This window comes from Neoarius graeffei, chromosome 9, assembly GCF_027579695.1.
Source record: "Neoarius graeffei isolate fNeoGra1 chromosome 9, fNeoGra1.pri, whole genome shotgun sequence".
NCBI classification, from domain to species: domain Eukaryota; kingdom Metazoa; phylum Chordata; class Actinopteri; order Siluriformes; family Ariidae; genus Neoarius; species Neoarius graeffei.
The window spans coordinates 7,616,494-7,643,510 of record NC_083577.1 but is presented as its reverse complement, the minus strand read 5'-3'; the positions used below and the strand labels follow the sequence as shown (position 1 = coordinate 7,643,510).

At 40.3% G+C, this 27,017-nt stretch overlaps 1 protein-coding gene across 1 annotated transcript; it reads left to right on the top strand.

Annotated features, from left to right (window-relative positions):
* Positions 1-15,969: 15,969 nt before the first annotated feature.
* On the top strand, positions 15,970-25,416 carry myl1 (myosin, light chain 1, alkali; skeletal, fast). The gene is made up of 6 exons (XM_060928589.1): positions 15,970-16,104; positions 17,798-17,825; positions 18,725-18,868; positions 21,182-21,355; positions 22,994-23,071; positions 25,388-25,416. The coding sequence occupies exons 1-6, from the start codon at positions 15,970-15,972 to the stop codon at positions 25,414-25,416; spliced, it is 588 nt and encodes a 195-aa protein (XP_060784572.1).
* The last annotated feature ends 1,601 nt before the right edge of the window (positions 25,417-27,017 follow it).

Below are 27,017 nucleotides of genomic sequence, written 5' to 3'. Positions count from 1 at the left end.
ACATGAAATAAATATCAGGAAGAATGCTCTACTCTAATAGACGCCATTACATTACACTTTGCTTCTTGTGTTATTCCAATGTGATCAGCTTCAATTTTTGTACATATAGAAACTAAAATAGAACAGAGGACAGAGGTCCCCTTATGATGATGGGTCAAGTTGGAAGAAGGACCTCGAGAACTGGAAAGGCATTTCTGTGTTGCTAAAGTTAACTTCAAGTGCTCAGCTAGCCTGGAAGGATATTACGTAAAGGTTATTCTGCCATCCCTTCATGGGTTTGTGTAGAAGAGTGATGTGGTGTGAAGGAAAGTGAACTACTGTATATATCCTTTGATATACATAAAGCCCTCGTGTACGGCCTCAGTGCTCTTGCTCCCACATCTAATCTGCTTTATATCTGATTGTGTGCTGTAGACGTAAATTTTTGCAAGCTAGTAGGCATTCATTCAGACATCTTCAGTAACTCTATCACAGGCCACACACGCACACTCTCATTCACACCGGGGTGATTTAGCGTAGGCAATTCAGACAGTAACTCAAGCTCAGGATTGAACCAGGGTCCTGAGCTGTCAAGTGAAAGCACTGCATGACTGTGCCACTGCCAGCTAAAAAGGTTTATATTAAATTGAAGTTGAGCAGCATTACTCTGTAATGTTAGTGAAGTAGCGTAGGGATGAAACAACAAAATAATTCAAGTTACTAACAGAAAAAAAAATCTATAGCACTTAAAACATCTTGTGAAAATAAAGAAAATCATAATTCTATTCCAATATATTTATTTCTGAGGACTTTTATTTGCTCTTGCCACATTTATTTCCCAGCTCTTTTTATTTCCATATATTATATTCAAATGAATGGGGCGTGGTGGTGCTGGTGGTTATCTCACAGATTCAGACCAAAGCATCAGCACCAGAGCAGCACTGAATTCGTGAATCTCCAGCAGTAATAAAATTGTTTTCTGATCCCATGTCCATACAGTAAATATCTCATCTCATTATCTCTAGCCGCTTTATCCTTCTACAGGGTCGCAGGCAAGCTGGAACCTATCCCAGCTGACTACGGGCGAAAGGCGGGGTACACCCTGGACAAGTCGCCAGGTCATCACAGGGCTGACACATAGACAACTATTCATACTCACATTCACACCTGCAGTCAATTTAGAGTCACCAGTTAACCTAACCTGCATGTCTTTGGACTGTGGGGGAAACCGGAGCACCCGGAGGAAACCCACGCGGACACGGGGAGAACATGCAAACTCCGCACAGAAAGGCCCTCGCCAGTCACGGGGCTCGAACCCGGACCTTCTTGCTGTGAGGCGACAGCGCTAACCACTACACCACCCTACAGGAAATATAGCGTATATATTTACTCTATGAGGTAGTAGCCACAAAAATATAGCATAATCCAAAAATGAACAATTTAAAAATTACAGAAGTAAAATATACCAAGTGTCTGTACTTTATATTATTCTACTCTTACCTCTTACAGTCTTTGAAACTGAAACCTCCGAACCGAGGCTGACATACACACTTTGTCGCCATGACCCCAACTCTTATTTCCCGGAAAAGTCCCAGCGCCAGAGCTCAGTGGTCTCAATACTCTTTTTGACAACTTCTTGTGACAACTCGGAAGTGCGTCACATCTACATCACACATGGGACCACTGGCCAAAGAAGGCGAGGAAAAGGGGACAACCTGGAGTATATTTTAAAATAGGAACACACTTTCCCTCAGTAATAATCATAAACATGACTGAAAGCCATTTCTTTAGTCCAGTCCATTTATTTCGAATGGTGAACTGAATTGTGTACACTCACCAGCCATTTTAATAGGAACACCTGTACCGGTATGTGTATGCACATGCGCAGTGCGCTATTGTTACACTCATTCTTACATTCTTACAACACAATGACATTGTGGCTACAGCCTCTATGAGGCAATAGTCACAAAAAGGATGGAGAAGATGAAATTAGTTTGGATTAAATAAAAGTATTGATACTGATTATCTCCCAACATCGTGTGCCACTAAGCCTCTTTCATGTATAAGTCATATTTATAGTTCTTCTCGACATACAACCACAACGATACTTGATATCAGTGCCTCATGGTATTCATTCATCTAAATATGTAGGAAAGCAAGGAACCCATATAAGCCCAAGATTCCTGTTCTGGATGCATAGATGAGAGTGAAAAGCTGTAATTACGAGAGTAATTGTACAGATCGAGGGTTCACTTATGTTCTTTACGTCCTAATGACTACAATTAAGCACACAGTCAAAAAGCGATCCTGTTTCAGTACTCACTTTGAGCTGGTTTACAAATACAAAATACAAGTGTTACTTTTAGAACTTGTAATAAGTTATTCAACCAAATCACTATAATGAGTATGTGCTAAAGAGTAATAATCTCACTTTTGTTTCAGTCATATCATTCAAGAAGCAGCTGGTATCTCTTTACGAAGCCCAAAGGAGCAAAAGCGGGACTCAACGTAACACATTCAGACTCGTCTCTCAAGCTCTCATTTCCCAGTGCAGCCTTTAATATGAGTTGTGTGAAGTTGCTAATTTTATTGAGGGGATTTTCCGCTCGAGGTTTCCTGAGAGCTTCATTAGATCTGTCAAGTAAAAGAAGAAGAAGAAGAAGAAGTGCTATAAAGTGTGATAGATCTCCATATGGGAAATTTACATAAAACATTTAATAAAACAACCAGATTTCTTTTAAATATCAAAAAACTGAAATGTATTCACCAGGAAAAACAAAACTGTCCATAGACTTAACCAACCCCCCGTAGCTCACTCCGGCCCCGTTTAGTCCAGAAGGAATGATCTAAAGTGGGCCACCTTGCGCAATAAAAGTCGCAAGCTACATACACTATATACAAGCTATATATAGAAGCTATATACACCCTAGGAATACCTACCTATTTGCCAGAAAGAATCCAAAATGGTGAGGAATTGACTGAGAAGAAACGATTTTTGTTGAACTGTTCATTAAGGCTTAATTAGTCCATAATTTCATTAATAATTGTAACTAAGCAAATCTGGGTAGAAATCATATACACCCTAAGAACCCTTACCTTCTTGCCAGAAAGAATCAAAATCGTTGAAGAATTGAGGGAGAAGAAGCGATTTGTGTGGAAACTGCTCGTTAGGGCTTAATTACTCCATATCTTCATTATTAATTGCAATTACCTAAATTTTGGTAGAAGCTATATGCAGCCCAGGTGGACCCACCTTCCTGCCAAAAAGAATAAATCAGTGAAGAAATGAGAGAGAAGAAGTGATTTTCATGAATTGTGGATGACGATGGACAGATGACAGATAACACGATGGGATAAGCTCATCGCCTGTCGGCCAGATGAGCTAAAAAATGAACAATACAGAAATACACAATCTACTCAGTATTACATGGTTAGGATAATCATGGATGCTACAAATGGATTTCCAGTCATTTTGAGATATTGCAAACATCAGTGGTTTCACTGTGCACATTTCCTTTGCCATGGTCTCCAGTGAGGATCTGGATCCATCCATCCATTACCCGTAACCGCTTATCCTGTGCAGGTTCATGGGCAAGCTGGAGCCTATCCCAGCTGACTATGGGCAAGAGGCAGGGTACACCCTGGATAAGTCACCAGATCATCACAGGGCTGACACATAGAGACAAACAACCATTCACATCTACAGTCAATTTAGAGCCACCAATTAGCCTAAACTGCATGTCTTTGGAGGAAACCCGCACAGACACAGGGAGAACATGCAAACTCCACACAGAAAGGCCCCCCATCAGCCACTGGGCTCAAACCCAGCACCTTCTTGCTCTGAGGCAATAGTGCTAACCACTACACCACCATGCCGCCAAGGATCTGAATACAGACTCATATGTCAATGACACAAGAAACTCCACTCCATCCTTAAGTATCAAAGTCATGCTCTCTTGTCTCACTGGTTCAGAGTGGAATTGAGAAACATGTTTATCTTTCTGAGTGTTATATTTTTATCGGAAATGCAGTATGTTGATATATGTAATATAATCAGACTACATGATATTTTGGTCTTTAACCATGGACACCATGTCAGATTACACAATTATACTGCCATAAATTCTTGCATGTCTTGGTAGGGAGACTGGAAATACTACAAGTTTGACCTCAATCAATCACCATTCATGTTCTTGCGCATCATCAGGGAGGACGGTCAAGAAATTGTCAATCATGATGACAGAAGAAATGTCATAGGACTTGTCAAACTTGGCAAGAAAATACAAACAATTCCGACATGACAATCCAGACTTTTTTTCAGGGTGTATCAATAGGGTGTCCCAGATGCCACATCGCTGTTTTTCAATTATGTCACAATACAGGGCTCACTCGTCATTCCCAACATTCATATTCAGGCCCAATGCTGGAAATTTGTCAACCATGACAAAATTTGTGTAGACTGATCAGAGCATTACTGATACAACATCAGGGTGCCACTACAGAATGACATCTGTCACTACTTTTTCTTGTTCAGCACTACTGCCATGTGGACCCTAGTGATCCATATATTATATTAATTGGAGCATAGTTTTATGCCCGATGCCCTTCCTGCCGCAACCCTCCCATTTCTGGGCTTGGGAAAAAACATTCACACCCATGAGTAATTTAGAGTAGCCAATTAGCCTAACTATATGTCTTTGGACTGTGGGAGGAAACTGGAGCACCTGGAGGAAACCCACACAGACAGAACATGCAAACTTCACACAGAAAAACCCCCATTGGCCACAAACCCAGAACCTTCTTGCTGTGAGGCAACAGTGCTAACCACTACACCACCGTGCCACCCTTGCAGCTGTCGCCACAGCTTTGGAAAAAAATCCAAACATTTTTCTCATTTTTGCCTGAAACAAAATTTTAATAAAAGCCCTCATGAGCAGAGGTAATGTGGCATTCAAATGGACCTTGTGAATTTGTGCTTTTGATAGGGGATGACAAAAGCATGATATATCCACCTGTCAATGTTATGATGGGATTCAAACCTGGTTCACTGGTGTGATAATCCAGCAAACCCCCACTAGGCCACCAGGGGGATGACTCAAGTGCAGAGGCATGAGGCGGAAGTAGAAAAGTATCAAAAAGTTTATTTACAAAATGTACAATCCATGGCAAAAAAAACAAAACAAAAGTAGTCCAAAAGCTCAGAAGATAAAGGGAAAATAAAAAATACCTAAAAGTTCAAAGCCCAAAAATAAGAAAAGAAAAGGCAAAAATGCAAACGCTCAGAAGATCTCAAAAATGGTAAAAACAAAATTCAAAAAGGTCCAAAAAGAAAGCAAAGTACAAAAACCACAAAGACACAGGCAAGGAACATGGAGCAGAGGGAACTAGCACTAACAGACATAGCATAGGAAAAAGACTCCATGACAAGGGAACAAACAGAGGGGTATTTGTACACACACTAATTAAGGAACAGGGCGGGGCAGAAAGCAGGCAATGAAGACAAACACAAAAACACAGTGGCGGCCTCTAGAGGCCAAAACAAACATGACAAGATGGAAATAACAGCGGCCTCTAGAGGCCAAAACAGTCCCAGTCCTAACAGTCAAGTGGTATTAGTCACAAAAACAAGGTGCACAAGATGGATTACTTTCTCATACATGTCAATCTATACGGATTGTCCGGAAATTATACGGATTTTAGCTCATTTCAAGGGCGTACGGGCGTATAAACAAAGTCTTATGGATTTTCAGTATTTTCTGACCTAAATTTATTTTGTGTATCTTACTTGAACATCGTCAGCTGATCGTCGCAAAAACATACAAAAGCTCGATTTATAGACAAAGAACAGCGTGTATGCAGGGGCAGATAACCCAGACTATGTGAAACCGGATGTTTATTCTTCAAGCCTCGTGCAGTATCGTGACTGCGAGACTTTGCTCGTTCCGGTCATGCGTACGATCTGCATTTAAACGCTCCAAACGGTCATTGTTCGAACGATTTTCTCATTGTGCAGAGCGACATTGTTTACACCTGAGAGATTTTGAATAGCGTCTGCTGAGTGAAAGAATGGGAACACCGAGAAAGAAAATAAGATATGGCAGACGGTATCTTCCTGAATGGAAGGAGACATTTAATGGTGTCATTGTTCAGGCGAAAAATGAGGAGTACGCGCACTGCACAGTTTGTGTGCGAGATATAAAAGTTGCGGCGTCTGGAGTTTACGACGTGAGGGAACACATGAGGTCCAAACTACATCAGCCAAATTTGCACCAGAAACAGAATCAGCCGCAAATGACGATGTTTGCAAAGCCTAAGACCGATGATCAACCAACAAGTGTAATAAGAGCAGAAGTTACGATCTGTAATTTTATTGCTCAGCACAATTTGCCGCTAGCCGTTGCGGACCACCTGACAGAACTGTTGCCACGAATTTGCACGGACAGTACGATTGTGAAATCTATCAGTTGTAGGCGCACCAAAACAACGCAAATAATCAAAAAGAGCTTGGCCCCCGAAGCTACACTACCGATCATCCAGCACTGCCGGATGTCGCCATTTTCTTTGATGATCGACGAATCCAATGACAAAAAGACGGACAAGCGACTGGCTGTTTTGGTGCGGATCTTCGACATAAACAGAGGGGCGAAGTCAAGAATCATAGACATGCCCGTGTGCAATATCGGCACGGGCGAGGCGATTTTCGACATGCTGGACGAAGTTCTCAGGCAAGTTATATTTACTTATTTATTTCTTAAGTTTGGTGCGATTCGAAGGCTATAAGGATTTTATGTTGATTTTATGGATTTCTTCCTCTGATACTACAGGTGGACGCCCAAAGGAGTTGACATGTATGCTTTCTCCATCATTGAGTTTTGAAAATGCCTTTGAAGGAGTACATCGAAATAAACAACAAAGGCACAAATGGCAGAATCATCAAGTTGTTTTATTGTATGTTTGAGAACATATCTCATAATTATGAGTTATCAGTAATGACTTATTATTTCATAATAATGAGAACATTTTCTCAAAATTTTGACTTTACAGTATATCCCACGGGCGGCACGGTGGTGTAGTGGTTAGCGCTGTCGCCTCACAGCAAGAAGGTCCAGGTTCGAGCCCCGGGGCCGGCGAGGGCCTTTCTGTGTGGAGTTTGCATGTTGTCCGCGTGGGTTTCCTCTGGGTGCTCTGGTTTCCCCCACAGTCCAAAGATGTGCAGGTTAGGTTAACTGGTGACTCTAAATTGACCGTAGGTGTGAATGGTTGTCTGTGTCTATGTGTCAGCCCTGTGATGACCTGGCGACTTGTCCAGGGTGTACCCCGCCTTTCGCCCGTAGTCAGCTGGGATAGGCTCCAGCTTGCCTGCGACCCTGTAGAAGGATAAAGCGGCTAGAGATAATGAGATGAGTATATCCCATTATGAAACATAACTCATGATATGTTTAGGTCATAATTATGAGATAAGTTCGTTCTCATTATCATGACAAGTCAAAGTTATGATAAACCTTCTCATTATTATGGGGACGGAAACAGGCTTCCATTGGTCACAGACTTGATCCATTTTACTCTAAAAACATATAACATAAATAGTGTTTCCTAAATGAGTGTGGTCCTGTGTGTCCGTATAATTGCTTTACCCCTACAGAGAGACCCTATGCTAGAAAGCTCACCTGTAATAGTAACACCAAGTTACTGATAGACAGTTTGAGATCATGACCAGCCATCACTTGTCGCTCAGCAACTGGAAAACATGAAAACCAGTCCTAACCTAATGATTAATTTCACTAGCTAGCACATAGCTGTTAAGTCTTTTAGACAAAACATGTAGATGCAGAGTGACAGTGGAAATATGAACATGAACTGCTTGGAATATCAACGTTTCACACAGAGGTGTTGGAAACGTCTTAAGAAAGGACTCAGGAACTTTGTTGTAATTTTTTTTAGCATCCAATTAATGCTAACCAAGCTGCAATCTTGGAAACAGTGTCTGGGACTATAAGAAAAACTTGACTCTTGAAGTCTGGGCAATTAATATGAGATCTTTTGATTAACTAACTAAAAGTTGATGAATTTCATAAAGCACAGAAAGGCAGTATGGCCTCGGCTGCACCACTGGTCGCAAGTACTATCCTGTGGAATACATCAGTGGATTAACTGACTGTATCACATTTCACCCTGCTGTGTTTACATGTTCTATTAGATCATCCCATTTTAATGTGTTTCATACAGCAGCACTTTTTCCAAAGCCAGTTTCAGGGTGACTCTCATATTCCACCTGGAACGTAAGGCAGTTCTTAAGCTTTCGTACTATGTGTGTTGTACTGAGAAATAGTCATATTGCATAATATGTGTGTTTTGTTCTTATCTTTGGTCTTTTTTTATTATTTTTGTTACATCAGTGAAAATCACAACCTCAAAATTCTTTTAAAAAAAAAGGACCTTATGTGTTCTGTTAGTGAAAATATCAGGAATAAAAAGCTCGATGGGCGGCACGGTGGTGTAGTGGTTAGCGCTGTCGCCTCACAGCAAGAAGGTCCAGGTTCGAGCCCCGTAGCCAGCGAGGGCCTTTCTGTGTGGAGTTTGCATGTTCTCCCCGTGTCCACGTGGGTTTCCTCCGTGTGCTCTGGTTTACCCCACAGTCCAAAGACATGCAGGTTAGGTTAACTGGTGACTCTAAATTGACTGTAGGTGTGAATGTGAGTGTGAATGGTTGTGTGTCTATGTGTCAGCCCTGTGATGACCTGGCGACTTGTCCAGGGTGTACCCCGCCTTTCGCCTGTAGTCAGCTGGGATAGGCTCCAGCTTGCCTGCGACCCTGTAGAACAGGATAAAGCGGCTAGAGATAATGAGATGAGATGAGATGAAAAAGCTCGATGATTCCAACGAATAGCCAGACTATCCATCCATTATCCATAACTGCTTATCCTGTGCAGGGTCACGGGCAAGCTGGAGCCTATCCAAGCTGACTATGGGCTGACAGGATACACCCTGGACAAGTCACCAGGTCAGCACAGGGCTGACACATAGACACAAACAACCATTCACACTCACGGTCAACTTAGAGCCACCAATTATTCTAACCTGCATGTCTTTGGACTGTGGGGGAAACTGGAGCACCCGGAGGAAACCCACTTTGGCCATTAGACTCAAATCCAGAACCTTCTTGTTGTGAGGCAACAGTGCTAACCACTATACCACCATGCCACAGTTAGCCAGAATTATGTTTAAATAAAGAGCTTAACATTGGAATAAACCTTCCATAAAATAAATTTGTGCTTCAGGCGTTTATGGAAGTTAAAGGGTTAAATGGTAGCTGTCTGAGGAAACAGTTAATACCTAGCATGATTCCTTGGTATGGTTTAAGGAAATGTCCATACAACGCAGCATAACATTAACTTTTTTATTAGGAAATAAGCAGTATGAATGCGATATGGAGAAATTTGAAAATGAGTGTGAAATTTCGACCTAAAAAATTAAATAAATTGAAAATGTCAAGTGTCATGAGTACAAGTCAATACAACTAATTCAAGTCAAGTCAAGTTTATTTCTATAGCATTTTTAACAACAGACATTGTCGCAAAGTAGCTTTACAGAAAATTAAACACTTTAAACATGAGCTAATTTTATCCCTAATTTATCCCTAATTAACAGTTATTCCACAAAATTGAGTCGTACATGAGCTGATAGTCGATGAGGCGCGTAGCACTGAGTTGGCTATAAACCATGTACGACGAGATTGAGTGGAATAACTGTTTTATTTTATCCACATTCACTGGATTTTGAGAAACAGAGCATTTTTAGTTTCAGTTTTGGCAAATTCGATAAATAAAAACGTCCCAACAAAATCATTTCCGCTGAGAATGAGAACAAACTGGCAAAATGACAGGAGCAATTTGTGAAAAATGTTATAATAATAATTCTTGAAAAATAAAAAAAGATACGTTCTTACCATCAAATAATTTTATTTAATATTTTGTTGCTTTTTTTTGTATTTTGGGGGGTTTTCTTTTTGAGTAGATTTTTTATTTTGTCCTTGGTTGATTCAGCAACACGCTCCACCATTTTCTTCTTCTTCTTCTTCTTTAGGGTTTTTTTTGGCAGTTGGCAAACCAACTTAAAGGTGCATTACCGCCACCATCTGGGCTGGAGTGTGGAACAGGAGATTGGGGGGGGGGGGGGGGGGGACCAATATTCTTTTAGCTATTTCTATTTTATTTAAATACTTGATAACAAAGTGATATATCTCACTTGATGCACACCGTCATTTTGTTTTTCTCTACTCATGGTATATGAGCTGATATCCTAGTAGTAGAGTAGCCAATCAGAGTGCACGACTGCTCATATCCAGTGAATGTGGAAATAATTATAAATTATTTATAATCAATAATTATCATGTCCTTTATATGGAAATGTAAAAGTTATAGATAGAAATATATGCAATCAATCAATCAATCATAGTAAGAAGTAAAATCAATTTTTTTTTTCCTGGATGCCTAGTTTTGACCCATCAGATGACAATCTTATCTTCTATTTTATTTCAGTTCTACTTCTTTTGCCTGTACCTGTCTACATGGCTTGTCTTAGTTCAGTCAGTGTTAATGAAGCAATTGCCGAGTCAAAGCCCACAGCCAATAAAATTATTTCTGCTTCTGAAACCCACCATGCTGTATGGTAAATGTGCTTGTACTGATGAGCTTAATGACCTCTCACACATCCCTATAAAGCATCATCAAGGCCTGACTGGGCTCTTTCCAGGTTTCTGCACACTGTTAAACTCATTAAACACTGAGTGGAGTTTCAGCTCAGACAGGTGCAGGGTCTTCTTTAGAAAACATGACGGTTGGTGAACACTGAGGACAGCTGAGCCGATGCAGTTTTCACTAGCGATTTGCTTGAAGAGGTCAGAGAGAGAAAAGAGGGGCTGGGAAGGGGGAGGAGGAGGAGGAGGAGGAGGAGGAGGAATGTCTCCAGCCTCTGCCTTCTCAGATTCAGACGGATTTAGATGTTTGGGAGGATCCAGAGCCCACTCCGATTGCCCTGTGTGGCAAGAGACGACAGCAGCTGAGAGCAAGATGCCCTTCAACCCCCATCTCCAGAATCTGAGATCTTCACTGTAAAACACAATGATTAGTTCTTCAAAATATACACTTAACACACCAATACTAATGCTAATAAGAGACTTAACGACAGACAGAAGGATAGATCAATGCAAAATTTTCTCCTTTGACTTTCTTTAATTGTTACTCATGTACAATAAAGTTCCAAAGCACTGGACAAATGCATTTCAAAGAATATCTTAAATCTGTTGCTTCGAGTCAGCTGAAGGCACACAGAATCAGTGGACTATCTCTCCCAGCAACCTGCCTGCTCTGATATTCAGTGTCCCTCTCTCTTTTCCAGCATGCTACTTACTTTGCAGTGAAAGGACTCCAAATCCAAATCATTGGCTTCATTCTAGTAGAAGCAATAGGCATGAATGTCCTTTTGAACATTTGCCAAAATGTCCTGTATTTGGTATTTCCATGTCAAGTTGGATCTGTGCACTTTTTTGGCACTGTTTTTTATTCTTCTAGAGCCATCACAACAAAAATAACCAATGTCCCATTTATCTCTGGATGCCTTTTAAGGCTTTGATGCTAAATTACATTCCCTACATTCCTTGGTCCAAAACTAAGCTCACACGTATTCAGAACGTCATTTCCCCTTCCAGATGACACATGGGTTACACTCCTCCCAAATATTCAAACACATGAACACACTCTCGCTTTCTCCCCCTCCTACTCACTTTGCAAACTAAAAAAAATTATACTGACTTTGAATCTCTTCCAAAAGAATATCAGATGAAGTGAAAGTTCCCATGATAGCATGGTGGGTATTCAGAGGTATATTCCCGGGTGTTTAGCAGCAAGGTGGACACATTGGTGGGTGTATTAGTGGATAGTTGGGACAGGTTGGGTATTTTTTTTTCTTTATTTGAGGAACTTGGTATATTTGTCCTTTGGGGTCAGGATAAGTTGTACTGCCATATTATTGTGTATTTGTGGGCAGGATGGGCATATTACTGGGTATTTGTTGGTAGGGTGAGTTCATTCTGGGTGTTTTGGGGCAGGGTGGGAGTATTATTGTGTATTTGTGGGCAGGGTGGGCATATGACTAGGTATTTGTGGGAAGGTTGAGTTCCTTGCTGGGTGTTTTGGGGCACAGTGGACATATCACCAGGTATTTGGGAGCAAGAATGTTTCCTTGCTGGATGTTTTGAGGCAGGGTGGGCTTGTTTATATGGAAGGGTCAGCATATTATTGGGTATTTATGGGCAGTGTGGGTTTTTTGCTCTATTTTGGGTGCAGGGTGGGTGCATTATTGGGTATTGGGGGACAGGGTGGGTCATTTGCTCTGTTTGGGGAGCAGGGTGGGTTCCTTGCTTGGTGTTTTGGGGCAGTGTAAGCATATTACTGGGTATTTGGGAGAGGGTGTATTGTCTGGTATCACCGTGTTTGGAGCAAGTGTGGGAATATTACTGGTATTTGGTGACAGGATGAGTGCATTGGTAAATTTTTAGGAGCAGGAGATATATCGGTGGATTTTGGTGATAGGGTGGGTGTATTACAGGGTATTTAGCCATAGGTTGGGTATATTGTTGGGTCATTCATGGCTGGATTGGTGTCCTACTGGGTATTTAATAGCCATTTAATAGTTATTGTGTACTGTTAGGTAATTACTGGCAGTGTGTTTTTATTGTTGGACAAGAAGAAACAGGTTGGGGGTACTATTGGGGGATTAGGGGTATATTGGGAGTTTTACTCTGTATTTAGAGGGAATTGGTATATCATATGGTAGTTACTATTGGGCAGTCAGTCGCAGGGTGGTGTATCACAGAGTGCTTAGATGGTAGGTGGGTTTATTATTGGGCATTGAGTGGCAGGGTGGGGTAGTACTGAGTATTTAGTGGCTGAGTGGTTTAATTGTTAGGTATTTAGTAGTAGGGCAGGGTATTACTGAGCATTTAGTGGCTGGTGGTGGTTTAATTGTTGGGTATTTAGTAGTAGGGTGTGGTAGTACTGAGTATGTAGTGGCTGAGTGGTTTAATTGTTAGGTATTTAGTTGCAGGGTGGGGTATTACTGAGCATTTAGTGGCTGGTGGTGGTTTAATTGTTGAGTATTTAGTGGCAGGGTGGGGTATTACTGAGCATTTATTGGCTGGTGGTGGTTTAATTGTTGGGTATTTAGTGGAAGGGTGGGGTAGTACTGAGTAGTGGCTGAGTGGTTTAATTGTTGGATATTTAGTTGCAGGGTTTGGCATTACTGAGCATTTAGTGGCGGGTGATGGTTTAATTGTTGGGTATTTAAGGGCAGGGTGGGGTATTACTGAGTATTTAGTGGATGAGTGGCTTAATTGTTCGGTATTTAGTAGTAGGGTGTGGTAGTACTGAGTATTTAGTGGCTAAGTGGTTTAATTGCTGGGTATTTAGTTGCAGGGCAGGTTTTACTGAGCATTTGGAGGCTGGTGGTGGTTTAATTGTTGGGTATTTAGTGGCAGGTTAGGGTATTACTGAACATTTAGTGGCTGGTGGTGGTTTAATTGTTGGGTATTTAGTTGCATGGTGGGTATTAATGAGTTTTTAGTGGCTGGTGGTCATTTACAGGAATTGTTGGGTATTTAATGGCAGGGTGGGGTATTGCAGAGTATTTTGTGGCTGAGTGGTTTAATTGTTGAGTATGTAGTATTAGGATGTGGTAGTGCTGAGTATTTAGTGGATGAGTGGTTTAATTGTTGGGTATTTAGTTGCAGGGTGGGGTATTACTGAGCATTTAGTGCCTGTTGGTCATTTAATGGCGGCACGGTGGTGTAGTGGTTAGCGCTGTCGCCTCACAGCAAGAAGGTCCTGGGTTCGAGCCCCGGGGCCGGCGAGGGCCTTTCTGTGCGGAGTTTGCATGTTCTCCCCGTGTCCGCGTGGGTTTCCTCCGGGTGCTCCGGTTTCCCCCACAGTCCAAAGACATGCAGGTTAGGTTAACTGGTGACTCTAAATTGACCGTAGGTGTGAATGTGAGTGTGAATGGTTGTCTGTGTCTATGTGTCAGCCCTGTGATGACCTGGCGACTTGTCCAGGGTGTACCCCGCCTTTCGCCCGTAGTCAGCTGGGATGGGCTCCAGCTTGCCTGCGACCCTGTAGAAGGATAAAGCGGCTAGAGATAATGAATGAATGAATGAATGGTCATTTAATTGTTGAGTATTTATTGGAAGGATCGGGTAGTACTGAGTATTTAGTGGCCGAGTGGTTTAATTGTTGGGTATTTAGTAGTCTGGTGGGGTATTTCTGAGTAATTAGTTTCTGAGTGGTTTAATTGTTGGGTATTTAGTTGCAGGACGGGTTATTACTGAGCATTTAGTGGCTTGTGGTCATTTAATTGTTGGGTATTTAGTGGTGGGTGGGGTATTACTGAGTATTTAGTGGCTGGTGGTTTAATTGTTGGGTATTTAGTAGTAGGGTGTGGTAGTACTGAGTATGTAGTGGCTGATTGGTTTAATTGTTAGGTATTTAGTTGCATGGTGTGGTTGTACTGAACATTTAGTGGCTGGTGGTGGTTTAATTGTTGGGAATTTACTGGCAAGGTGGGGTATTACCGAGTGGTTTGAGGCTGGGTGGCTTTATTGTTGGGAATTTAGTGGCAGGGTGGGGTATTACTGAGTATTCAGTGGCTGAGTGGTTTAATTGTTGGGTAATTAGTAGTGGGGTATTAATGAGTATTTAGTTGCTGTGTGGTTTAATGGTTGGGAATTTAGTGGCAGTGTGGTGTTCTGGGTATTTAGTGGTTGATTGGTCTAATTGTTGGGAATTAGTGGGGTGTGATATTATTGAGTATTTTTAGCAGGGTGGTTATATTGTTGTAAACAGGCTGGGGGGTGTGACAGGATATTAGATGGCAAAGCAAATCTATTGCTGGATATCCAGTCACAGATTCCAAGTGTTTCTGCATACTCAGTGGTATGGTGGGAGTATTATTGGGTTTTTAGAAACAGAGTTGGAGTATAGCTTGGTATTTAATGGTAGAGAGACTGTATTAGAGAGGAGGCAGAGTGGTTGCATTGTTGGGTATTGAGAGATCTGAGTACTGTGTGTGCGCACACGCACGTGTTTTAGTGTGTTTGAGTATAGTGGGAGTAACACAGAGTATTTTTAAGCAAGATTTGGTATGTTTCAGGGTATTAGGTGGTAAAGCAGGTCTGTTGCTCAGTATTTTCAGTGGCAGGGTGAGCGTGTTACTAGGTAATTAAAGGTATGGTGGGAGTACTACTGGTTGGTGTATAACTGGGTATTTAAGAGTAGAGGGCATGTATTACTGAGTATTTATTGACCAGGTGTGTGTGTGTGTGTGTGTGTGTGTGTGTGTGTGTGATACTGGGTATTTAGATTTATATTGCAAAGTATTGGGGCAGGATGTGTACAGTATCTTCTATAGGGTCTAAAATAAAACTGATTACATTTCCATATTTTCTGTCTCAGTGAAAGTGGAATCACACTTCCAGTTTCTATACATTTTCGTGACTCACAGTTCATTTAGATAATTCAATGCTGTGAGAAATATTACAGCATTTAACCCTGTAGATACTGTAGCCAAGTCAGCTTCTGATGATTCACCGCTGAGATACAGCTGGTAGGGAAATTCGTATTGTTTTGTCAAAGCATGAGTGCAGTGCAGTTTTAGCCTCATGACTCTGCATGACCCTTTTCCCTACTCCCCAGTTACCCCAAATAAGTGTTAAGCATGTCCTGTTCATTCTGTGCTTCTGTCCCCCTCCCATGTCCATTTAGAGAGCGTGAGCCCAGCCTTCAGTGCTCTCCAGCCAATCGGTCCACAAGCTCCAAAATCAAGCATAGAGTAAAACAGGGGTGCATATATACATCCATGCTTTCTGTACAAGCGCTGAGCATCCTCCAGGTCGTGGTCCACTCCCTCTCCGGTGGTGCAAAACACTCACCCTGCAGCTAAACAATGGCACCCAAGAAGGACGTTAAGAAGGCCGAGCCTGCAAAGAAGGCTGAGCCAGCGCCCGCACCTGCCCCTGCCCCTGCTGCAGAACCCGAGGCCAAACCCAAAGACAAACCAGTTGATCTGTCTTCAGTCAAGGTAAATATCAATATAGTAAAAAATAAATAAATAAAAAAATTCTCTTAGCATGAGATTCAGAATGCTAAAATTTTAAACAAATCACACAGCAAAGAGACTATTGGCTTTTTTGCCAGAAAATTTTTATAATTTGAGTGCTATTTATTTTAGACCATGGATTGCTGAACTACTAGATTTAAAGGATATATCTGCCCATTTGTATGGGGATGTATTGTTCTGACAATGCAATTTTGTTTAATGGAGTTAAAGTAACCTTGCTATTAGCCATGAAATTGTTTACGCTTTTTTATTTGTAAGGAAGATATTTTTGAAGTGCTTTACTTCCTCTTGAACAGCAAAATTAGCAACAAATCCATAAGGAATGCAGATTTGTGAAGCATATACTGTATCTTAAACCCTTATTGCACAACTTCTTACAAATTTTAGGGAAACTCTTTGGAGAAAAAAAAAATCAGCACCATGAATAGCTTGATGAATCCATCCCTGACTGATTTATCCAACTGATCATTTAATCCATTAATCGAAATGACTAAACTATGTTTCTTTTATCTTGACTGTACCGTCTTTACAATGAGGACTCTCTGGAGTGCAATTCATAACCAAATGTAGACAAGGTTCAGACAGCCAAACATGGACTTCCCTTAGTCATGTGACTGTCATAGATGAAGCTAAATTAAGCATATGGAGAGGTGTAGCTCTACCTCCATCACTAAGACGCTCACTTCTTTTTTTTTTTTAATTACTCTCCATGTTTGGTATCTATAGAATTCATGACTCATTTCCCAGAAACCATCATCAGTCATGGACTGCCCGTCTTATATTTAAAATATTCTGAAACTGGAACCTATCGAGGGTCTGTTTAAGATTAATTTTTATCTCTTTGCAGAAAATAGAACTGGAAATACCTAATTAATGACTGAGGTTAATAATTACTCTCCTAGCGAAAGTTGAGCTCAAGAAAATAAATGTACATGAAGTTAAGAACATACTGAAAATTTCTCTGGTTGGTCTGACATTAAAAATGGTACTGAACCAATACAGTACGCCATTTTTACTAGTGTATTTCATCTATTTTATTTCCATTTTTTTTTTTCATTGCAATATAATTGTATTTATTATTTTTTAAAATCTCAGCGATCCTTAGAATTCATGCTACCTCTCAACAGCACGATGATCAACCAAAGTCGTTATTAAATGCGCTTTATAAACAAATAAATTTAACTTGACTTTTTTTTCTTTCTTTTTTTTACAGGAATTAAATTATTTATGATGCAAATATTTGGTCAAAACAATGCGAAATGCCTTTTAGCATCTGAAGGTTTTCCTAAAAAAAAAAAAAAAAGATTTCACACACAAACACGCATACGGTACATATATGTGCTATTATTACTACTTTTGTGTTGCTATGTTTACATAAAAAGACAGACTGATCATTTAAGCTTCCACAGTATTTTTTTAAATTACTGAATAATATGAATAACTGAATGATATTTAATCATAATAATTGTACCAATCTGCATTGCAATTCTATCAAATAAAAAAAGGTACATGAAAGGTAGAGAGTTCCTATACTTTTAAGTCAACTAAGTAAATTTCTTTTTCCTTTCTGAAAACTCTTTCCTGTGTTTGCCTTGTTCCATGATGCATGAGAAGTGAGGTGAGGAGAATTACATGACTTTTATTCTTCCTGCAGGTTGAGTTCACCCCAGACCAGCTGGAGGGTGAGTTTTACTTTATATTAAATTTCTATAATTTTTACTCTGTATTTCTATCAGAGACAAGGTTTTGATTGATACAACTCTTAATGGAGGGATGGATGAACCCATGGAACAAAACATTTACAGATTGAAATATAAATGGATACTCTGCATAAAGCGCAATAGTTTACCTGTAAATGTGCCTGGGTTCAGTTAAAACTCATCAGGGGAATACTTTTAGCTATAAAATCAAGTTGTTTTCATTGGTCAGAGTGTTTGTAAAGCAGGTGAATGCACTCATTGCCCTGTAGGAGATCAGGCAGGCTTCAGGCATGGTGTTAGTTACACACCGGTCAGCATTCTTGGTTTTACGCCGCTCACTCAGACGTACCACTGCCTTTATATGGACGGAGTTATATTCTTAGGAGAGCGTATCGATTCCAACTTGGTGTCCTGAACGCCTTCTTCAGGCTTGACTCTAAGCGTGTGGGGTCATTAATCTTTTGCAGCTTAATTTCCAGTGAGCTGAAAGCAAATCCTACTGAAATGGGTCAAACTCAATATTGCGTGGTGAAAGCCTGTGGCGTGGGTGTGTGTGTGTAGCTGTTAGGCTTAATGTATGAATATCAGTCAGTGAAACTTCAGGCATGCCACACATTCTTCACTAACCGGACTGGCACGTCATGAATAATGGCAGGATTTTACATTAGTAGTGGGAATTATGCCAAAACCCCTCCATTTCCAGATCAGCATTACATCCTGATTGATGAATCTATCAGAACTCAACCCCATATTGGGCCAAAAATATTTTAGGTTTGAATAGACGCAGTTGTTTATTAATAGAAAATAAGCCATTTTTCTTGCAGTCAAACCATTAACCAGAGATCCTAAGCAAAGTCTTCTGTCTCTATCCATTCCCTCAGACTACAGGGAAGCCTTTGGTCTCTTCGACAGAGTTGGCGACAACAAGATCGCCTACAACCAGATCGCTGACATCATGCGTGCTCTGGGCCAAAATCCCACCAACAAGGAAGTGAACAAGGTCCTGGGCAACCCCAGTGCTGATGGTACGGCCTACAAGATTTACACCAAATCCATTTCAATATTTTGAATACTTTTCTGTACAAATCCCCATCCATGCTTGAAAGCAACTCAGAAACGATAGTCAACTAACAATTCAGTCAGCATTGCTTCTTCACTGGCATTATATTACAATTTTCACGCACCATATACTGGATCTCAGTCTTTCTGAGCAACCGTACACCATTTTACCAGGGATAGGCCATTTTAGAGACTTGTCTATGGACTAATTTGTCAGGTGAGTGTTATGAACAACTGAGATTTACCAACACGGCAAAAATTGAGTAAATAAGTTGCAATCTATATAAAGTATCATGCATTACAATATGAAAACTAGAAGGGGACTCGGTAAAGTGCGTACCTGCGCCAAGCCACATGTTATCAACATCAAAATCAAATCACTTGAACCTAGGATACTACTAAAGCTGTCCACCAAATTTCATCCAAATCCATTCATGGCTTTTTGAGTTACGTTGGGAAAAGACAAAAAGATCATGGATCTAATGAGTTATTCCTTAACCCATGTCCCACCTTTCCTCCAAATTTCATCCGAATCCATTTGCTACATTTTGAATTATGTTGGGAACAAACAAAGAAACAAACGGAGGTGAAAACATAACCTCCTCCAACAAAGTTGGCGGAGGTAACTGTATAGACACTTCAGGACATGTTGTTATAGGAAAATAATCAACACATTTTAATTATGGTTATCACCTTGAAGTTAATTATTAGCTCATCCAGCCAACAGGTGATGAGTTTATGCCATCGTGTATTTGTTGTCCGTCCAGCATCGTCCATATGTCACGAAAATCGCTTCTCTCTCAATTCTTCACCAATTTTTATTCTTTTTGGCAGGAAGGTACCAGTAGGTCTGCCTGGGGTGCATATAGCTTTTAACCAGATTTGTATAATTGCAATTAATAATGAAGATATGGAGTAATTAAGCCCTAATGAGCAGTTTCCACACAAATTGCTTCTTCTCTCTCAATTCTTCACCGATTTTGAGTCTTTCTGGCATGAAGGTAGGGGTACCTAGGGTGCATATAACTTCTACCCAGATTTGCTTCATTACAATTATTAATGAAGTTATGGACTGATTAATTCTTAATGAGCAGTTCAACAAAAATTGCTTCTTCTCAGTCAATTCCTCGCCATTTTGGATTCTTTCTGGCAAATAGGTCGGTATTCCTAGGGTGGATATAACTTCTATATATAGCCTGTATATAGTGTATATAGCTTGAAACATTTATTGCGCAAGGTGGCCCACTTTAGATCATTCCTTCTGGACTAGATGGGGCCGGAATGAGCTACGCCGTCATTGATGGTTTCGTTATACCAGTACATACATCTCTCTTTTTTTTTCCCTTATAACAGCATGTCCTGAAGTGTTTTACTTTTACTATACTTATGCTACAGAATACTTCGACTTGTACTTCAGAAATTTGCCAGCAATTACATTTTATACTTCTTAAAAAATGAAACCTCATGTTTTGTTTATAGTTACTTTAATTGTTGTGGAACAAGTCAGTTCCTGTTATAATTTGCATACATGCCTTTTGCATGCATGTTCCTTTTGTCTATAAAACTTCCCTGTGGTGGAAAACTTCAAGTTACATCTTTAGTGTTATAAAGCGCTGATACTGGAAACTACTTCAAAAAATGCTTAAAATCTCATCTCATTATCTCTAGCCGCTTTATCCTGTTCTACAGGGTCGCAGGCAAGCTGGAGCCTATCCCAGTTGACTACGGGCAAAAGGCGGGGTACACCCTGGACAAGTCGCCAGGTCATCACAGGGCTGACACATAGACAACCATTCACACCTACGGTCAATTTAGAGTCACCAGTTAACCTAACCTGCATGTCTTTGGACTGTGGGGGAAACCGGAGCACCTGGAGGAAACCCACGCGGACATGGGGAGAACATACAAACTCCACACAGAAAGGCCCTCCCTCACCGACCACGGGGCTCGAACCCGGACCTTCTTGCTGTGAGGCAACAGCACTAACCACTACACCACCGTGCCGCCCCATGCTTAAAATAAACCCACAAAAATACATTGATCATCCATTATATGATCAATGTGTAGGTTGTTATGATAGAAACTATATCGTATTCGAACAAGTGCGTGGATATAAACCTTAAAGCCTGCACTACTGTCACAGCTGCCGTTTAGTGCTACGGTATATAGCAGTTTATTCAACACTGGGATTTCCTCAAACATCTATTAGCTCACATCACCTATGCTTTTTTTTTTTTTGATCACAAACTCACTCTGACCTCTGACCCTTCTCTGAGCAGAGATGGCCAATAAGAGAGTGGAGTTTGAGACTTTCCTGCCCATGCTGCAATTCATTGTGAATAGCCCCAACAAAGGTACCTTTGAGGACTACGTTGAAGGTCTGCGTGTCTTCGATAAGGAGGGTAACGGCACAGTGATGGGTGCTGAGCTGCGTATTGTCCTCTCAACACTGGGTAAGAGCCTTCATGCTACATGCCACATGCTACGCGCTACATAATATAAATATACTTTTTTTTTTTTGGTTACGCCAAATGTAGTCAAGATATTTGGTGTTTTTTTTTATTTGTACTGGAGCTATGAGTAAACAAAAAAAAAATTAAAAATCTTGAAAAAAACACCCAAATCATTACATAACCACTTATTGGACATGATACTATTGAGCTACAATCTGATTTATAAATAAATAATTTTGTAAAATAACTCAGGTGTACTGTATTTACAAATTCAAGTGCAACTAGAAGGGCACTGCTAAGCCTTGGATCATGGCCCACCCTAGCTCCAAATTTCATCAAAATCCATTTACTACTTTCCGAGTTACGTTGGGAACAGGCTAAAAAAAATTCCTGGATCCACATAGATATCTGGATCCTGGATCCACATACATATCCAGATTTGCATCAAAATGTAATCGATAGTTCCTTGGCTCGTGGCTCACCTTTCCACCACATTTCATCAAAATCTCTTCACTACTTTTTGAAGTATGTTGCCAATAGGCAAAAAAAAAAATTCTGGATCCACTTACATATCTAGATCCTGTATCCACATACATATCTGGAACCTGGATCTGTATGCATATCTGGATTTGCATCAAAATCTAATCAACTGTTCGTTGGATCATGACCCACCTTTCCTCCAAATTTCATCAAAATCTGTTCACTACATTTTGAATTACATTTGGAAAAGACAAACAAATGGAGGTGAAAACATAACCTCCTCCAGCAAAGCTGGCGGAGGTAGTAATGTGAAACAATAATATTTTCCACAAAACTTCCTGCTTCAGTTTGTGGATGGAGTGATTATTAAAAAAAGGACAAAGAAAATGCTTTGGTTGTCCAAGATGGCTGATTCTATTTAATAGTTATTCAGCAAAATCGAGTCGTACATGAGCTGATATCTGACAAGGCACATACCGTAGCACCGAGTTGGCTATAAGCCATTTATGATGAGATTGAGTGAAATAACTGTTTCATTCTATCCACATTCACTGGATTTTGAGTAACAGAGCATTTTTATTTTTATTTTTTGCAAATTCAATAAATAAAGACTTTATACAAAACGTCCAACAAAATCATTTCCGCTTAGAATGTAAACAAACTGTTGAAATGACAGGAGCAATTTGTGAAAAATGCAATAATAATAATAATTCTTGAAAAAAAAATGTTCTTATCAAATGCTTTTATGCCAATATTTTGTTGCTTTTTTTGTAATTTTTGGAGTTTTCTTCTTTAGTTTTTTTTGGTGGTTTCTTTTACATGCTTGATAACAATTTTTGGGTTTTGTTTTCGAGTAGTTTTTATTTCGTCCTCGGTTGGTTCAGCAACACGCTCCGCCATTTTGTTTTTCTCTACTAATAGTATATGAGCTGATATCCTAGTAGTAGAGTTGCCAATAAGAGCACACGATTGGTCACATCCAGTGAATGTGGATAGAATAAAAAGCGTTATATCTTTAGTGTAAAGTGTACTGTGTACTGTATATAAGAAATTATGATAAATATATGTTGAGGGATCTCAAGTGCATATCATTCTGTATGTGTGTGTCTGTCTTCTTTCTTTTCTTTCTTTCTTATTGTTGAAATGAATTACTGACAGGTGAGAGAATGTCAGAGGCTGAGGTTGATGCTCTCATGGTCGGCCAGGAGGACGAGAACGGTTGCGTCAACTATGAGGGTCAGTGCTGTTTACCAACAAACAGTTAGACCATAAAATTCAGCAAGATTTCAGGATCTGTAACTTCATTTTACATCATCTGACACTGAATAAGCTTAGGGCAAAATCTGATATTAAACCACTTTGTAGTCATACGTAAGCAATAAAACACTGTATACTGTATGGGTAAATAATCGACAATGAAACGATGCGATGCTGTACAACATGAAGTGGAGTTGTCGTGAATTGTCCTGTAACACCACATCCAGAAGTGTTTTACACCACAGCACTTTGTCATTACTGTGTTTAATGTATTAATGAAGGGTGTGTCGTATTTTTTATTTTACATTTTATGTTGTGGAGCATCCAGAAATAAGTTAGTTCCTGTTATCACTTTATTACATTACAGCAGCTATAAACGGTTATTAACATCAAGAGCAATAGTAAATATCCAACCCCGATTCCAAAAAAGTTGGGACAAAGTACAAATTGTAAATAAAAACGGAATTGGAAGTTTCAAAATTCCATATTTTATTCAGAATAGAACATAGATGACATATCAAATGTTTAAACTGAGAAAATGTATCATTTAAAGAGAAAAATTAGGTGATTTTAAATTTCATGACAACACCACATCTCAAAAAAGTTGGGACAAGGCCATGTTTCCCACTGTGAGACATCCCCTTTTCTCTTTACAACAGTCTGTAAACGTCTGGGGACTGAGGAGACAAGTTGCTCAAGTTTAGGGATAGGAATGTTAACCCATTCTTGTCTAATGTAGGATTCTAGTTGCTCAACTGTCTTAGGTCTTTTTTGTCGTATCTTCTGTTTTATGATGCGCCAAATGGTTTCTATGGGTGAAAGATCTGGACTGCAGGCTGGCCAGTTCAGTACCCGGACCCTTCTTCTACGCAGCCATGATGCTGTAATTGATGCAGTATGTGGTTTGGCATTGTCATGTTGGAAAATGCAAGGTCTTCCCTGAAAGAGACGTCGTCTGGATGGGAGCATATGTTGCTCTAGAACCTGGATATACCTTTCAGCATTGATGGTGTCTTTCCAGATGTGTAAGCTGCCCATGCCACACGCACTAATGCAACCCCATACCATCAGAGATGCAGGCTTCTGAACTGAGTGCTGATAACAACTTGGGTCGTCCTTCTCCTCTTTAGTCCGAATGACACGGCGTCCCTGATTTCCATAAAGAACTTCAAATTTTGATTCGTCTGACCACAGAACAGTTTTCCACTTTGCCACAGTCCATTTTAAATGAGCCTTGGCCCAGAGACGACGTCTGCGCTTCTGGATCATGTTTAGATACGGCTTCTTCTTTGAACTATAGAGTTTTAGCTGGCGACGGCGGATGGCACGGTGAATTGTGTTCACAGATAATGTTCTCTGGAAATATTCCTGAGCCCATTTTGTGATTTCCAATACAGAAGCATGCCTGTATGTGATGCAGTGCCATCTAAGGGCCCGAAGATCACGGGCACCCAGTATGGTTTTCCGGCCTTGACCCTTACGCACAGAGATTCTTCCAGATTCTCTGAATCTTTTGATGATATTATGCACTGTAGATGATGATATGTTCAAACTCTTTGCAATTTTACACTGTCGAACTCCTTTCTGATATTGCTCCACTATTTGTCGGCGCAGAATTAGGGGGATTGGTGATCCTCTTCCCATCTTTACTTCTGAGAGCTGCTGCCACTCCAAGATGCTCTTTTTATACCCAGTCATGTTAATGACCTATTGCCAATTGACCTAATGAGTTGCAATTTGGTCCTCCAGCTGTTCCTTTTTTGTACCTTTAACTTTTCCAGCCTCTTATTGCCCCTGTCCCAACTTTTTTGAGTTGTGTTGCTGTCATGAAATTTCAAATGAGCCAATATTTGGCATGAAATTTCAAAATGTCTCACTTTTGACATTTGATATGTTGTCTATGTTCTATTGTGAATACAATATCAGTTTTTGAGATTTGTAAATTATTGCATTCCGTTTTTATTTACAATTTGTACTTTGTCCCAACTTTTTTGGAATCGGGGTTGTAGCTTGTTATGTTACTCAACACCTTCTGACCAATCAGAATCGAGAATTCAATAGCACTGTGGTATGAAATCCACAGAGGTGCTTCTCATGAAAAAAAAGTGATAGTGAAAAAAAAAGTGATAGGCTTTAAATCTTCAACGTCGTACAGAGTTGTTGGCGTACAAATATTCCTTTGAGACATTTCCTAAAATACAGTATTAACTGATTCATTTCTTACTTTATAATGTCTCTTTTTTCATGCCTTTTTTACATATTCACCTTACCCCCCCCTCCCTTCTTCCCCTGCAGCTTTCGTGAAACACATCCTGTCCGTGTAAGAGAGAATGGTTGTGAAGCTTGTCTATTTCTCCCGACCCCATGGTGTCAGGACATCCATGCACTGTTTCTACAACCAACAGGGAAACGAATTTAGATGAAAGGACTATGGGATTTTGTTTTTAAGCCATTCTTTTTGTCCATGTTTTTTCCCTTCTTTTTGTGTCCACATTTGGAAGCCTTTATTTTATTTTTTTATTTTATTTTATTTTTTTTGCTCGTCCTGGATGAGTCTCTCCACAGTGGGGCAGTTACGAGGCATAAAACAGGGTGCTGTCTTTGACAGGGTACCCCCATACACACACACACACACACACACACACACACACACACACACACACACACACTCACACACTCAGTCACTCCTTGTTATCTGAAGGTGCTAATATACATCGCCTCTACTGTGGACTGGTCGCTGAACCGCCCTCCTCTCTCCTTCTCCCCAGAGTCTTAATTTATTTTTCGCCTCTGTCATTTCCATGAATAAACTTTTCACAAATTCCACCATGAGTCCAGGCTCTTGTTCTTTCTCTTACTGCATGATGAAGATAACATTTTTTTAAAAAGGAAGTTAAAAAGTGTAGACTCCACATGAACCACGGGTGACATTTTGACAGAATTACAGTAGTACATTTCTCCAATTGCAACCCCACCTCAGTGTGGGAAATAAGGAAGTTAGCAATTAGTTAGCATCTTCTTCTTTTGGCTATTCCCATTAGCGGATAATATCCCTCCTGTCCTCCGTATCTTTTTCCCTCTGTATACGGTATTTTTCATGTGCCTCAAATGACATTGTCAGGCTTAGTGTTGCTATTTATATATCAAATCTATATACACTACCGTTCAAAAGTTTGGGGTCACCCAGACAATTTTGTGTTTTCCATGAAAAGTCACACTTTTATTTACCACCATAAGTTGTAAAATGAATAGAAAATATAGTCGAGACATTTTTCTGGCCATTTTGAGCATTTAATCGACCCCACAAATGTGATGCTCCAGAAACTCAATCTGCTCAAAGGAAGGTCAGTTTTATAGCTTCTCTAAAGAGCTCAACTGTTTTCAGCTGTGCTAACATGATTGTACAAGGGTTTTCTAATCATCCATTAGCCTTCTGAGGCAATGAGCAAACACATTGTACCATTAGAACACTGGAGTGAGAGTTGCTGGAAATGGGCCTCTATACACCTATGGAGATATTGCACCAAAAACCAGACATTTGCAGCTAGAATAGTCATTTACCACATTAGCAATGTATAGAGTGGATTTCTGATTAGTTTAAAGTGATCTTCATTGAAAAGAACAGTGCTTTTCTTTCAAAAATAAGGACACTTCAAAGTGACCCCAAACTTTTGAACGGTAGTGTAAAGTCTGAGAAAACGGCGGCATGGTGGTGTAGTGGTTAGCATGGTTGCCTCACAGCAAGAAGGTTCTGGGTTTGAACCCAGCGGCCGGCGAGGGCCTTTCTGTGTGGAGTTTGCATGTTCTCCCCGTGTCTGTGTGGGTTTCCTCTGGGTGCTCTGGTTTCCCCCACAATCCGAAGACATGCAGTTAGGTTAATGTGGGGTGGCCTTGGGCTGAGGTGCCCTTGAGCAAGGTACTGAAC